Below are 15,971 nucleotides of genomic sequence, written 5' to 3'. Positions count from 1 at the left end.
CTCACAGTCACATAATTTGAATTGGAAAATTGGATTCAATAATAATAGGCCTATGACTTTTATATTATTATTCCAGTATGTAGTGATATAACAGCTGTACACATGGCACTACATAGCGTTAATAGTCACTGAATAAAATGCCATATGAAGTTCATAAAAACATAGGCTACACTCAACGTTACACACAAAATACCTAAATAATATTTAGTATTTATGAGCGGTTATTGGTAGCTACAGGTTTTATGTCATTGTAGAATAAAACCCAAAAGTACACATAATAAAACGTCATAAAATTAGTTTTTGTTACTATGGCGCTAACCCGGAACCTTTGTCGTATGTCTTGTTTCCGCCCGGAATCAAGAGAAGCCAGCACTACAAGCGTGTTGTGTACACTAGAAATACACATGCTTTAGTGTTAGATAGTGATAATTTAATAAAATGTCATGAAAGACATTCGTAAAACGAGCCACTGTAACCGGAAGAATAATTTTTAACCGCGGCGGACATTTTAAAGTGCGTCACTAACGTTAAAAGAGAAAACAAGAAGTTTCCAGTCCTGTGACTTCAGCGAGCAGCCACCATGAAGATCAAGCGACAGAAACAAGCCAAGAAAACAATAAGTTTCTACAAATACAACTTCAGCTTCAGGGAACCATTTCAGATCCTCATCGATGGGACCTTCTGTCAGGCGGCGCTAAAAAACAAGATCCAGATTAAAGAGCAAATGCCCAAATACCTGATGGGAGAGGTGCAGCTCTGCACTACATCGTGAGTGCATCCACTTACTGCAGTGTTATGTGCTTACAGGTTCAATGTAAACTCCTAATCTAACATCTCATCATTTACTTTTTGTTTTCAGCTGTGCACTGAAGGAACTGGAGACTCTGGGGAAAGAGCTGTACGGAGCGAAAATCATCCTGCAGAGGTTCCAGGTGAGGAGATGTCCACATTTCAAGGAGCCTGTCCCAGCCTCACAGTGTCTGCTGTCCATGCTGGAAGAGACGAACCCACACCACTACTTTGTTGCTACACAGGTAAATAAAATGAGAGCTCACCTACACAGACACACACATCACATCACCCAGGGGGAAAATGAAAAGAGAAATTACAATGTTTTATTGTTGCAAATCAGAATTTGTAAACACATAGTTTATATGTGAGTGAATGTCTGACTCAAACATCGTCATCTAACTGGAGATGGACTAGATATTAACTAGGCATCTACAGCAAATATAGATATTAGCTTGGCACCGTTAATGGGTTTTAACATGTTGTCAGTTGCCAGTTTATTAGGTACACTCACAATACAACAACCCTGCAATAAATCCTATGTTCATGAGGATTATTGTGCTCATTTTTCAGGGACATTGTATTACATTACTTAGCTATCAATTTAAGTAGGTATACCTAATAAACTGGCATACAAGTGTTAACAAACTTACCGTATTGAACTCTACAGCATGCAGTATCTTCCCCTAAATAAGCATTATTTTAGAGTCCCACATGTAGAGCTTGTCAAATCAATAGGCACTTAAATACAAAGATTTACATGCCTGCTAGAGTGGGAGGCAAAATAAAACCATTTGAGAGTAATAGGTAGGGGTATGATTAATATTGTTCCACAAAAGCATGCCTATCAACATGAACCCAGAAATATTAATTTATAGATTTTGGTCATTGGTCTTGTCAAGTGTAAGAACTCTGGACCTCTTAAAATATTACAAGCTAGTTAAATATCAGTTAAGGAAATACCATATAATCACTGGTAAGTCTAGGAAGAGAAGTTTCTTAGGACAGAATAAATTAGGTCTAAATGGAGTGTTATTCATGTTGTGTTATTCTACTGTATTTGTGTTCTCCAGGACCACACAGTAACCGCAGGCCTGAAGAAGATCCCAGGTGTTCCTCTGCTCTACATCATCCTCAACACCATCGTGCTGGACAAGCCCTGCCAGACGTCCCTCGACCACGTCCAGGCCGTCCAGCTGGGAGAGCTGGTCAGCCCGGCCCAGCAGCAGAGCATCCGCAGCCTCAAGGAGGAGCAGGGTATCGGCCAGAGGGACGGAGAGCGTCGGGGGAAGAAGAGGAAGAGGAAACAGAGCAATCCTAACCCTCTGAGCTGCCTGAAGAAAAAGAAGAAGGGCGGGCCGACACCACCGAAGAAGACGACGGAGCAGGGGGAGAAGAAGAAAAGAAGTAGACACAAGAAACGAAAGATGGAGGGAGGAGACGCATCTGCTCCGTCTGTTACAAAAACATAGTCCAGCAGGAAGACAGAGACTTTACCCAGTTTGTTTTTTTGCATAAATATCATTTGAAAATTCATGGTTCTAATCCTAAATAATTGACACTGCTCTGTTTTTTTATTTCATGGAATAAATCAGTATTTGTCACACAAAACTGCATTTTAAAATTCTGCTCATGGTATTTTTTGAAAAATGTTGCAACAGTTTGCTGGACCCAGGACTAACAGACATAAGACTGAAACTGTTCAGAAACATAGTAATATTTTTGAGATAGAGATGATTTGTGTGGCTTTTATATAAAATAAAAAGAGCAGGTTTACAGGCACATGGTTGATGATATACGATGCACTCAGACATTACATGATATACAGTTTATATGGAAGTAGATATCAAAAACAATACATTCAGCTGTCTTTGCAGAAGCAAGAAGTGTGTTCACGATGACTTGGTGGTCTGCTTCTTTTTTCAGCAGGTGCTGTGATTTTTGATGTCTGATATTTTCTCATACGATGAGTTTAGAGTCCAAATGACAATGTTTATAACAAATATGTCCATTCAGACTTCACTTGGTTGTGATATCAAGTCATTTTCAATCAAGCTTCAAATGAAAAAACTCCAGTTCATTCTTTTGATATGTATTACATCAATAAATGTGTACAGAACAGAGTATCTACTTGATTTACACTCATAAGTTACACATTACTGTCATTAAATGATTATCCATGTATAAAAGACACTGGATACACTGAATTTGTGTCATTATCTTTAAAAGTTGAAACCTGGGTAAGATCAAGACCTTTGACATTTAAGTATGTCTGCATTAAGATAACAGGTTTCATGACAATCAGAGAGAAGCTCATTCAGTTATGTTTAAATCTATACTGGGCCACGCTCTTCTTTGGAAACTCTGTCACTGCCTATTGGTCAACTCCAGAAACATTTTAGGGACATGCTTTAATGGCTTAGTTAAAGTCCACCAAGTTTGTTGATGTTTGAAAAACCCGTCATTGATTTATGGCCAAATTTTGTGGAAGGCCATTGCACTTGTTTGTAACAGCTGGCGCCCCCTTTTGACTGATTTGAAAATGAATTAATACACATGGTTCACTGTTATTTCACAAACCCTGCAAGTTCTGTAGTGACTGGACTGGACTATCAATTTCCGATGTCTAGTCTGATTTGTCTAATTGCATGCCCATGTTTTGCATATGTGCTGCCCTCTAGTGCAAGTTTTGTGATGATTGACCCTGAGGTTCTGGAGTTATGTGCTGAGCCACGCCCCCTTTAAATGTCATTGGTCAATATCAAAACACAATGACGTATCAAAAAGCTTTTGATAACTTTTGATTAGGTTTATCTAATGATGATCCACAGAAAATTTGGTGCCAATCAGACCTACTGCTTAGGAGCAAATGTCAAAAATGCGTTTTTAAAAAAATTAAAAATGGTGGAAAATCTAGTCAGATGGACCTTAATGGTTCTTGAAGATACCGTAGAGCACATTCAGCTGGACATGTGTGTCGAATTTCAAGTCAATCTGACATACGGTGCGAAGGGGGCGGCCTTTCAAATCAAAATTTCTTCTAGCACCACCATCAAGTCGATTGGCATTGTATTTCTTGAGGAACTTCCAATTATTGGTGAACATTTCATGTCTCTATGATGTACCATCTTACGGACATTTGCAAAAACATTTCTGAATACTACTACTACTACTACTAAAACAGCACAAAACAATAGGGTTCACTTTCAACCCAGGCTTGAACCCCTAAATATTTCAGGGCAAAGCATGCAAGTATAACAGACCGCTGATGTTTACATCATCTATAGGTTGAAACTCTGATGCTTCTTATGAGCTGTGTCATAGTTACACACTAATTATATACAGTATGTACTATATACCAACCTTTAAAGTTTTGGAGTCTGTATACAAGAAATCACCATAAAAATTATAAAATAAGTGTGTGGTTGGACATTAATTACACTGCAGTTTTTGAATGCTACTGTCAGTTAATCTTAGCATTATATTTGTTCAAAAATGTAATAGTTATTTTTTTTTTTATCAAGTGTCCTTGGAGCAGTTGGACCAGCACCCACATCAGCTGAATATTTTTCCAGCTGTGAGCATTAGAGCTGCAAAGATTAAAAGATTAGGTGTTAACTATTAAATTAGTCACCAGCTAATTTGATAATCAATTAACTGGTTTGTTGAAAGTCAAATTCTTTGATCCCAGCATCTTAAATGTGAATATTTTCTGGTTTCTTTACTCGTCTGTGAGAGTGAACTCAATATTTGTGGGTTGTGTACAAATCATCCTGGGCTTTGGAAAACACTGATCGACATTTTTCACATTTTATTGATCAAACAAGTAATCGATTAATAGCGAAAAACAGTCTACAGATTAATCCACATTTAATATAACTGTTAGTTGCAGCCCTAGTGAGTATCTCTATTTCCTTTGTGCGTTACATGGTTGGAGAATAGTGTGCAACAGCAGCACATTTAAAAAAATGCTTCGGACACAACTGTAGTTTTGAGCAAACAGCCGATGATGCAAACAATGCATTTGCAAAAATGACAGTTTTTGAGTTTGTAATGCTTAAAGTGCTACACTACAGTTGTATAATAATTAACTGCTGGGTGAGTCTGCAAAATCACTATTGTAGTAACTGTTTAAACGTACTCTTACAGACTAGTCTGGAGATAGTGCATGCTCCTTTTGGCTAACGTCAGTGTACATGAGAACTTTTGTTCTTCAGTGGTGGGACAGATGAGTCTCCAAGTAACATGGCTGATGGAGTTTTCACTCCCACCGTAAACAGACTCCTCTTAATTTAGGGGCTGTGGCAGAGCAACACAACAGGGAAGAAAAGTTGGTGACATCTGCTTAGAAAAATAAGAGCTGGCAGCAACTCAAAACAAGAAGGGAATACACAGTGCTCGCTAAATTAATACTAACTTAGCTAGCGGACTTTGTAGCCAATTTGACATTGGGGCCAAAAATACTTTTTCCATAGATTTACAATGGAAAAGAGATGCCTGTAAATCAGTGGATACATTTTTTTGAGCATCACAGCCCTGGCAAATTAAGTCCTTTCAATACTGAGATTTGATGCATTCAGTTCGATTTTACATTTCAAAAATGTAGAAGAGGTGCACAATTACGTTATTTTATCCCCATTCAAGTTAGCAGAGGGCTAATCTGGAAGTAGCCTGCTCGGCCAGCAAAGCCTCAAGTGTGCGTGCCCTGTGGGCGCAATGAAGTGGAAGATCCAGGGAACTTTACAACCGAGAAGTTGAACTTTTTTGGCTTCATGCGCTACTGAGCAAATTCAGGCCTCCAGGAGGTGCACTGAGCTTTGATGCCAATTTCCATAGTGGCCAAACAGTGTAATTACACCATCATGTGATGCCCTGCAGGCTAAAAAGACTTTTTCCCATTGACTTGCATGGCTGAAAAGATGTCTTTTAATCGGTGGATATATTTTTTTGAGCACTACAACCCCTGCAAAATGTTCCACTATTGCGATTTTCCAAAATAACAGTAGAAAATCTAGAAGAGTCACACGACTGAATCATTTTATCCCCAATCAAGTTAACAGAGTGCTAAATCGAAGTAGCCGCCTCAGATGACAGAAGTGTATACTCACCTGCTCTATTGGCCACACAGTGCGGACGCAGTGCCAATCATCCGGGTAATTTTATATGCGGAAAATGAACAGTGCTCCACCTACAACACTATATCCAGTTCTCTTTATACATCCATGGGTACAGCAGGTCATCCACTAATCAGAAGATTGAAGGTTTGATCCTCCATGGGTGTGTGAGTGTGGGTGCATGTCTGCCTGATGAGCAGGTGGCACCTTGTATGGAAGCTTCGGCCACCAGTGTGTGAATGTGTGTGTAAATGGGTACATGGGACATCTAGAGTTGCTTTTAGTGGTCGGAAGACTAGAAAGGGGCTGTACAAATACAAGTCCATTTGAAAGTTCCCTGGTCCGTGTGGAATTTTTCAAGGAAGAAACCTCTTTCTAATCCAACCATGTTACTCAGACCTCTTTCCTCCCACCACTGCTTGACATTAAAATATTGCAGACAGAAGATAAAACTCCACAACATATACAAAACAAAGTCAACAAACTCAAAAAAATAAATAAAACTTCAAGGTGGAGTCTGCGATTCTGGGGAAGGATTGTTAGTATTTGAACTCAACAACCAAATAGATAGACTGTCCCATTAGTGCTCCTTCAGAAGCTCCAGTAATATCTTAAATGTTATTTGTGTTACATTCTTATGTCTGTCAGGCTGTGTGTGAACTTTTTCTTTAGATCACACACAGAACAGACAGCTCGCAGATTATGAGGAGATATTTGCTAAATTTGACAAAGTGTGTTGGATTAGAATCGCCGATACCATCTTTAACAGACAGACAGTCCTGTGGTGTACACCGAAGAGTTTTTGTTTTCCTTTTTGAAGTACAAAGTTGTGGTTTTTAGATGATGTGGAAGCGAGGGCCAGGCGTAGCAATAATGTCGCTGTAAGGCTCCTCCTGTACGAGCTCCACCGCCTGCTGCTTCTTCAGAACCAGGAAACTGTAGAACTTAGCTGCCGCTTGCTTCTTGTTGTTGTTCCTGCACAGATCCAGCAGACCGACCGACTGGGCGCCTGTTTTGGCCATCACCCTCTGTGGCAAGGTGAGACAGAGAGTCAGGAGGGGAAAGCTTCATTCAAAAACATATTTTAAAGTCATTCAAGTAGTGCGATTTATAAATCTACTGTATTATTGTCCCTTACCTGCTGCTCTCACTTTAGGCAGCTGATGATAAACTACATGTCACCAGATACAGAAATCTTAAGTCTCAAGCTGCATGTCGAACCACAAAAGTGCCGTTCCACCACATACCAAAGGTGCTCTACTGGATTGAGATCTGGTGACTGTGGAGGCCACTGGAGTACAGTGAACTCATTGTCACGTTCAAGAAACCAGTTTGAGATGATTTGAGCTTTGTGACATGGAGCGTTATCCTGCTGGAAGTAGCCATCCGAAGATGGGTACACTGTGGTCATAAAGGGATGGACACGGTCAACAACAATAGTCAGGTAGGCTGTGGAGTTTAAACCATGCTCACTTGGTACTAAGGGGCCCAAAGTGTGCCAAGAAAATATCCCCCACACCATTACACCACCACCACCAGCCTGAACCGTTGATACAAGGCAGGATGGATCCATGCTTTCATGTTGTTTACACCAAATTCTGACCCTACCATCTGAATGTGGCAGCAGAAATCCAGACTCATCAGACCAGGCAAAGCTTTTCTATTGCCCACTTTTGGTGAGCCTGTGTGAACTGTAGCCTCAGTTTCCTGCTGTTAGCTGACAGGAGTGGCACCTGGTGTGGTCTTTGGCTGCTGTAGCCCATCTGCTTCAAGGTTCAACATGTTGTTGGACCAGCCCGTCTGGCACTAACAACCATGCCACGTTCAAAGTCACTTAAATCACCTTTCTTTCCCTCTCTGATGCTCGGTTTGAACGTCAGCAGGTCGTCTTGATCATGTCTACATGTCTAAATGCACTGAGTTGCTCCCACGTGACTGACTGATTAGCTATTGGTGTTATCGAGCAGTTGAACAGGTGTACCTAATAAAGTGGCCAGTAAGTGTATATAATGCATACAAACCTGGAGGCCATGGAGCATCTGCTGAGTTCTTTTGTTCCACCTCCTCTCCTCCTGGTCCTGGTCTCCTCCCTGTGCCTCCTCCTCCTGACAGACAAACACAGTTACAAACACGACAAACAATCGAGGCTTTCTATTGTTAAGTCCTGGACAACATGCCTCTGTGTCAAAGATCTGTTAACTCACTGTGAATAAATTGATAAAAAGATGAAAAGTGCACAATACACAATTTTGGGAATCTCTATCTCACCTCCTCATCAGACTCATCATCGTTCTTCTTCTTGTCCTTGTCGCCAAGCAGGTCCAGCTCTATCAGCTGGCTGATGTTGGTGGTTTCCTCTGGAGGCAGATCCACATTGGATGGCTCCAGCTGCTGGGGCACATCAGAGGCTCTGGACCCCTGCTGCTGCTGCTGCTGCTGTTGTTGCTGCTGTTGTTGCTGTTGCTGATCCAAAGCTCCCATCTAGAGAAAGAGTGTAAGAGGGTACAAAGACAGAGAACAGTTAGTGAGTTATTGGAGCCCTGACATTAAATACGGGGTGATCTCAGATTTAGAAAAGTCTCACAGGTGTCAGGATGTATCTGCTTCAGTACATAAAGACATCTGTACTCACAGGCAGAGCTGGTTCTGTGTCCTGGGCTTTGCGTTTGAGGCCGCGTTGGGAAGATGGAGGGGGCATGGCCGAATCGTCCAGCGTCGTCCTGCTGCCTTCCACAGCTGAAGTCTGCAGAACACTGGCCTCCTCCATGATGGTCTGGTCTGGAGGGGACATGAGGACACACTGTACATGTTAAAAACAAATATATTTGTGCATGGGAACACTACTACAACAAACTACGACAACTCTGGCCCACACCAAGGAATAGAAAACACGTAATACATGAAGCTCAAAATATCCACACTGTTTCTGTGATGACTTTCCACAAATAATCCTGCACAAATGTACAGAAGGACCCATTTCTTACCCATGATGTCTCTCTGCTGGTGTCCTGTTGTTTCCTCTCTGGGCACCTCCGGGTTCTCCAGATCCTTGAGGAACTCATCCAGACTGTCAGCCTCTCCACCTTTCCTCCTCTTCCTCAGCTCGTCCGGTACGAGAGGAGTCAGACACCTTGTGAACATCTAGAAAGAAACATACGGTATTTTAATTCTACTGTGTACAGCTACCCTTGAATATCTGTGCACCTCTAACTGTTGTTACCTTGAGCAGCCTGGCGTTCCAGAGAGGCTGAGCAGGGAGTGAGAAAAGCTTCTCCACTCCTCCCGTCTCCTTCCACATCATCAGCTTCTTGGTTGGAGGTGCCAGGTCCAGGGTGGTGACGATGTCAGAGTAGTCAGACAGCTGCGCGCGGATGGTTTTACTGTCCAGCTCCTTCACGCTGTCCACAATCAGCTTCCTCTTACGCTTCGCCTTGGTCTCCTTCACTACAGAGTGCAAATGGAGACAGAGATGAATCAGCTCAGTGAACCAAAATAGCTCTAATGTTTGGAGCACAAATGTCATTTCTATATAAACACATTGTTCCTGTCTATAGCTTATATAGCAGTTTACAGCAGGTGTTGAAATGGTCTCTTAAAACCAGCTGCATTACCTGTGATGTCAATTGGCTCCAGGGCAAAGGTTTCCTCCTCGTTGTGGACAAGCGTGGTCTGTTCTGTCTGGTCTGCCATGGCTGGAAGGGGCTCTGTTGGGCCTGAGTCTGGACTATCTGGAGCTCCCGCTAACAACACATGATGACACCATGATGGATACTCATATTATGATCTATAGGTTGACGTTAATAGCATGGAACCAAAGCTATTGCTACACAATGTGTAAATGATGCCAATGCACAGTTGATCATGTGTTAAATTTGATTTGTTATTTCCTACGAACATGAAGGCACTTTTATTTTGAAGAGACAGTAAACTTATATGTAAAGGATGTAGACAAAATAAGGGTTAACAGTGCGGTAACATTAACAAGGAGACAAGACGGAAACATGAAACATCAAACAATGTGGCTTTTGTCAGATACCGCTGAGGCATTTGTGGAACTGACCCGAGAGAGCGTCAAAGTCATCCTCATCGTCTCCATGATCCTGAGGCATCATCACGCTCTCTGTGATGGCAGGAGGGTCGTCGAAGATGCCTCCTCCATCCTCGTTACTCAGCAGCTTGTCCACTACGCAGAGAGATAAGGTCATCCAGTTATTGCAGTCAAGATAATTCACTTCAATTAACAGTCCATCGAAATGCCAAAAAAATTCAAATACACATGTTGACGCACGCTATCAACATTCATCATTCAAATTGACTAACATCAGCGCCTATATACTGAGAGGATCCTACCCAGCATGCCTCCCTCGTTGCTCTCCATGGGGTTGTCTCCGAAGTCATCCTTGTACTGATCGTCGTACTCCAGATGGTTGGACTTGTCAGCCATCGCGTTAGCTCCACCCTCAGCCTCCAGCAGCAGGTTGGAAGCCGACGCTGCCATGATGTCCACCTCGAACGCGCTCTCCTCCCGCATCATCTCCCGGTCGTCCATACCAAAGTCAGCTGCACAACAGAAATGCATGTCTTTACACTATGTAGTGAGGAATGTGGGTGAGTGGAGGAAGTTACACTGTCAGCTAAGAGTGAAACACCATTAAGTGGCACATCATTACTGTACAATAACAGGCACGCTCAGAGGAAAGATGCCTACCGAAGTCATTGTCCTGCAGCAGGTTGAGGTTGCCCACCTCCTCTCTCATAGTGATCTCCTCCACTCTGCTCTGGTTCAAGTTGAACTGCTGAGCGACGTCAATATCACTGTACAAAACACACCACAGTCAATTCAATACAGTGCTGGAAGAGCACAGTGGAAAAGGATGAAATGTGCTGCTAAAGTATATCCGCAATTGGAGTGCCTTCCAGCAGTTGTTCTGTGATCAAGTGCTTGTCATTTCAGCTGTCTTGTCTCTTCATATTTATCAGTGATTACCTACATTTTCCAGAAGATAGGGATGAGTTATACATGCAGGTGGAGAGCAAGCGTGAGAGCCAGCATGCAACTCTGCCAACTGAAAAACAAAATCACGCATGGTTCTACAATATTTATAAATAATCAACATGACAGGCAGAAATATACTAAAAAAGAAAACTGTCCCTCTGCAGCCACATTTCCACTTCCCAAGGTCCCCGGGCTAAACGGCACATCTAGAAACAGTGTGAAAGATGCTTTGAGGTACGTTTTCTCTCATTTGGTGGGTGAGCCAGATGTTACCTAGTCAGCAGCAACGTGTATGTAAACCCCGCGGTGTTAAAAAGGCAGTGCACTTGTTTAACATACACAACAGGGTGTTAATCGCACCACTATTTCCATTTAAATAAATGTTTTTACTACATTTTGTCGGGGCTGAATACTCCCCTGAACTTTGCTGCCAGCAAGCTCACCAGTTTCCACTTTCCCTCATCAGCCCTGCAGTACATACACCAGCCCCTTCTCCTCAGTCAGTTGCCATATTGTCATTGTTGCTTTTGAGCCACCTGCACCTGAATCCTGAAACCTGTGCTTTACTGGAAACCTGGATATTTTTCCTGCCCCTATTCCTGTTTAACCATGGACTCAGTTTCTTCTATTTGGACTTTTCCACCCATGCCATTAAGCTCATGTACCTCCACTTTGTCAGTTAATCTTTAAACTGTTTCTGTGTGCGTTTGGGTCCTATCTCTTCTTGCTTTGCACTCACCACTGTGACATCTACTGTTGGCAATGTAATAAATAAAATTAAAATTAAAGTTGCTTTTGTTTTGATCGCTGTAGTTTGCACTGTTCAAAATAGCTTCTAGCTTTTTTTTTACTTAATGCTCTCTCAGGAAAAGACAGACGGACAGAGGACTCACTCTAGGTCTGGTAGTGGCTGGTCGAAATCGTGGAACTCCTCAGGCAGCGTGATGGCGTTGTAGGCTGCTTCTCTGTTCTCCTCTGGAAGATCCACCACACCTGAAACACCACAATGTATGAAGAGAGTTGCAGCATGTGGATGAAGACTTAAAACTGAGAACAGATGGACACACTGGTGAGAAAAATGTAACAAATATACATTTGGAATATTCTGTTTGCTTATATGGGGGGAGATGAAGGAATAAATGTGTGTATTTATACTGTATATATGTGTATGTACAGTAGGTGTGCAAACATGTTTTCTTAAAGAGTCAACATGTGCATGCCATTGTTTTAGATGTAAATATGTATAAACTCTGCACACTGTCATAATTATACACTAGAAAATATATAATATAATTTTGGCATGTGTGCACACATCTGTGTAGATTAAGATATACCTAAGAAAGGCTTTAGTCTCTGACTGACACTGCATGTGCACCACTAGAGGAAAGCACAGAGTCTGTCACTGCTGACAGTTTTATTTGACTTATAAGTTGCATTTTGCCCCCAACCTGGTCTAAACGCCATCTTGATCTTGATGAAAGCCTCGTTACAGTCTGCCAGCAGGTACTTGGCCTTCCTGTGGTAGATTCTCACCACTCCCAGCAGCAGATGCCCCGATGTTCGTAAAGCCATTTTCACCTGTAACGATAAAATGTGCAGAAAAGATCCATGGCAATAATATCAAATAAATCTGCAGCTTTTAATACAAAGTCAATAGACCAAAATTGACACTGCTATTGCTTAGTGTCTGATTTACAATTGATAAAATGTTTCATGTGGTCCCACTGATTGTGTCTCAGCAACAAGTAACAGTAACGAGATGCAATTCCAATAATGATACCAGAGCTGCAACTAAGGGTTATTTTATTAATCTGTAAAGTAATTGGATTTGTCGGTTTTCAATTTGTGAGACAATACAACAACATGTTTGATAGCTTTACTTAATAAACAGCCATTGATTATAAAAAATTGTGGGAATAATTTTCTGTTAGACACAATCAGTGAATAAGTTTCTGTGCTAGATGATTTAAAACTGTCTTTGCATGCAGAGCCCGAGGATACAGGCAGTCTTGATAGACTAAAAAAGACAGCCCTTGCATAGCAATCAGCTCCCAAAAATGCATAAACAATGGCTTGTAACAAAGAAAGGCCAATTAAACCAATCATGTTCTGTGAAAGTGAAGACCCTGAGAAATTACCTTGGGTGAGATGATGCTCTCCACACTGCTCTCCAGATTGCACTCAAACACGTGCGCCTTGGTCAGCTTCTTGTCCCAGTGGGCCGCCAGCCAGATTTTGGCCAGCGGCCCACGTTTGCTGAGGACAAAGTGGGCATAAAACATCGTCTCAGCGCCTCCTCACTACAAGGGAAAGGGGAAAGGGGAAGGCCTGGAGAGAGAAAACAACACAGACAGCGTACTGTAAATGATTGAAATCACAACTCTGAAAAGGTAAACAAAGCCTGACAGTTGAAAAGACACATTCACTGTGTCGTCTGAGCTTTTGCAAGCAGACTCTTTGAAGATGCAGACATGGTTGTCTCACTAAATGCGAGTGGTGACGGCAGTTCATAGCAGGGTGCAAGTTGATTAATTGAGACATTTTCAAACCATGGCTAGGTATGGAAACACTACTCAGGACCACATAGCCTGGCAAATTGTGGTGAGACTGGGTACTGTCATCTCAGAGTTCCCCACTCTGCTCTGTACACCACAACAACGACCAACCGAATGACGAGGATGGTTGTCACAAGTGCAAAAGGTGTATTTGACTGTCCATATCTTTTGAACATAATAGGCTTCAGCAGAATGAGGTCACTCTGTTCCTATCTGACACTTTAGGCTTCCATTACACACTGAAAGGGAATCCATTAAGGATAGTTTTTGAGGGATTCAAATGAAAGTAAAAAGTGTGACAACCAACCCCGTTCTCCCCAAATGTTACTTCTTCCACCACTGAAAACTACCTTATCATAGCCAACTGCATTTTACTGTGACGTTACATCATTTAGTTTTAACGTGGATATTGATTTGCTATGATTGTACATCTATGAATATGTCTGTCAGGTAGCTAAAGTTGGTTATGTGTAACTGGCAACTTGCAGTTGTTAGAATATTATTTGTAGGCGCACTCATACGCTTAATTAGACTTAGCCTAAAAAATTATTTGGCCTATGCCTGGTGGATTTTATTTCCAGTATTTTAAATTAGCTTACATTTGAGCCATTATTTCCATGTTCTTAATCTTTTGTTTTCATCCTGAATTGTGCAGCAATTTGTAAAGTCTGTTTTAACCCTTTAAAACTCGAGCATATTGGCTTGATTTCTTTTAAAAACAGGGGAAGAAGGCAATGAGCAATGAAAGAAGAAATGACCCAAAAAAAAACCCTAGTAAAAAGAAAAAAATAAAAACAACAAAATTAGTTAAAAAAAAGAGAGAGAGAGAGAGAGAGAGAGAGAGAGAGAGAGAGAGAGAGAAACCCCAAAAGTAACCAGAAAAACTTTTTGAAAATTTGCAATCTGTGGGCTATTTCTTAGTGTAAACGAAACTTGTGCATGTGCGCTCAGCTCCACAATTACTGAGATATATAAAACAGATTCAGTGAGGCTTTATAAATCCATAAGCTCAGTAGTTTAACATCCGGGACCTTCACTAACTTTATCAGTCAGTCAGCCAGCGGGTCAGTGAGCGCGCTAAAGGCGGTCCAGAGCGTCGCAGTCTCCGTAACCATGGCAACGCTAACGCTGAGTGACAGGCCTGTCATTCAAATTCTAATTTAATATTTCTCCGCCATGCCTTCGTGAAACTCTTCTGGTGTGATATCTCTCTTGTCTTTGCAAGCATGTGAAAACGTATTTCATGCAGTGGAAGAGGAGGGGTGCACAGAAAACCTGTCCCGTATTGATTCTAAACGGGACACACCATTTACTTGTCAAATACGGGACAATTCCATATCTTAAGGCACGGATGGCAACCCTAGTAACGTCCAGCATTATGAGGGGAAAAGAGGACATGCTTTTAACCGTTAATGTCATTGAAAGGACACGACCGTTACACGTTAACGTTACAGTTCCGTTACACCGTATTAACGGTGCTCGCTCTCCCCCGGGTCACAACAGGTGATGCTGCAGACATGCTAACCGTTAGCCGCCGTCATTCAGCAGACCTGAGCACCGCAGAACCAGCGTGTTTCTGTGTCCTCCGACACACTGAATAGAAACCGTATCAATCATAAACCTGACACACTCACCGGTGAGCCGTTTGGTGCTTTTCTCCTTCAGCCGGCCGTGGTGGTGGTGCTGCTGCGGCTGATGGTGATGGTGGTGGCTGTGTTTCCACCCCTCCTCCGACTAAAATAAACAAGATGGCGTTCACTCTCCCTGTCTCTCTCCTCCTGGAAGGATTGGAGGGGTTGAAAAACTCAGCAGGATGCAGAGTGGTGCTGATGGGAGAGACAGAGAGACGGAGGGAGGGATGCTAAGCTTTGCCTGTGTGGCATCGGTAGTGGAGGAAGCATTCAGATATTATACTGAGGTAAACATAGCAATATAGCCTAGGCTACATCAAATTATCATATAGCCTACAGCAAAAGTACTGGCACCCAAATATAGGCCTGCATAAAGAACCACAAGTACTCATAAAGCAGACTTGCCCATCTGGAATTAATGTAGATATCATGATATTGGATTTTCTGAATTTAAGGAGCTCTCTTGTTATGTTGCTGTCAAACAAATAACAGCTTTATCATTGTTAATAGTACATGATGACTTCCATAGCTTTGCACAGCTCCAACATGAGTAGTTTTAATCAGCCAACACCTGTGTGGATGTGCATGGCATTCAATCAGTAATAATGCATCATATTTTGCATGTAATATCAAACCCTAACACCCTAAAACTGTGCTTAACTACAGCAGTTTTGGAAGACGGTGTCAGATCTTTAATCAAGTAAAAGTACCAATACTACAGAGCAGAGATACTTATATTTAAAGTGCCTAAATTAAAAGTACTCACTATGCAGAACTGCCCTTTCAGAGTAAAGTATATTGGAGTCATTAATAAAGAATGAATATATACTTGAATGTTACAGCTGGCATGCTGCTTGTGAATTTGTGTTTACTTGCAGTCTCTCTA

The 15,971-nt window shown here is 41.9% G+C and overlaps 2 protein-coding genes across 2 annotated transcripts; one reads left to right on the top strand and one right to left on the bottom strand.

Moving 5' to 3' along the window:
* Positions 1-304: 304 nt before the first annotated feature.
* Positions 305-2,912, top strand: utp23 (UTP23 small subunit processome component). Its single transcript, XM_049602887.1, has 3 exons — positions 305-768; positions 860-1,034; positions 1,863-2,912. Exons 1-3 carry the CDS (start codon positions 581-583, stop codon positions 2,259-2,261), a joined length of 762 nt encoding a protein of 253 aa, XP_049458844.1. The 5' UTR covers positions 305-580; the 3' UTR covers positions 2,262-2,912.
* Positions 2,913-3,034: 122 nt separating this feature from the next.
* On the bottom strand, positions 3,035-15,410 carry LOC125905071 (double-strand-break repair protein rad21 homolog A-like). Its single transcript, XM_049602886.1, has 14 exons — positions 15,089-15,410; positions 13,038-13,227; positions 12,348-12,477; positions 11,793-11,892; positions 10,612-10,718; positions 10,254-10,463; positions 9,964-10,086; positions 9,515-9,643; positions 9,124-9,347; positions 8,888-9,044; positions 8,536-8,681; positions 8,172-8,384; positions 7,925-8,008; positions 3,035-6,931 (listed from the first exon to the last, which is right to left on the bottom strand). The coding sequence occupies exons 2-14, from the start codon at positions 13,179-13,181 to the stop codon at positions 6,740-6,742; spliced, it is 1,959 nt and encodes a 652-aa protein (XP_049458843.1). The 5' UTR covers positions 13,182-13,227; positions 15,089-15,410; the 3' UTR covers positions 3,035-6,739.
* Between the last annotated feature and the right edge of the window lie 561 nt (positions 15,411-15,971).

Source organism: Epinephelus fuscoguttatus, linkage group LG17, assembly GCF_011397635.1.
Source record: "Epinephelus fuscoguttatus linkage group LG17, E.fuscoguttatus.final_Chr_v1".
In the NCBI taxonomy this organism is placed as follows: domain Eukaryota; kingdom Metazoa; phylum Chordata; class Actinopteri; order Perciformes; family Serranidae; genus Epinephelus; species Epinephelus fuscoguttatus.
The sequence above is the reverse complement of the archived record's forward strand: the minus strand, read 5'-3'. Positions and strand labels throughout refer to the sequence as shown.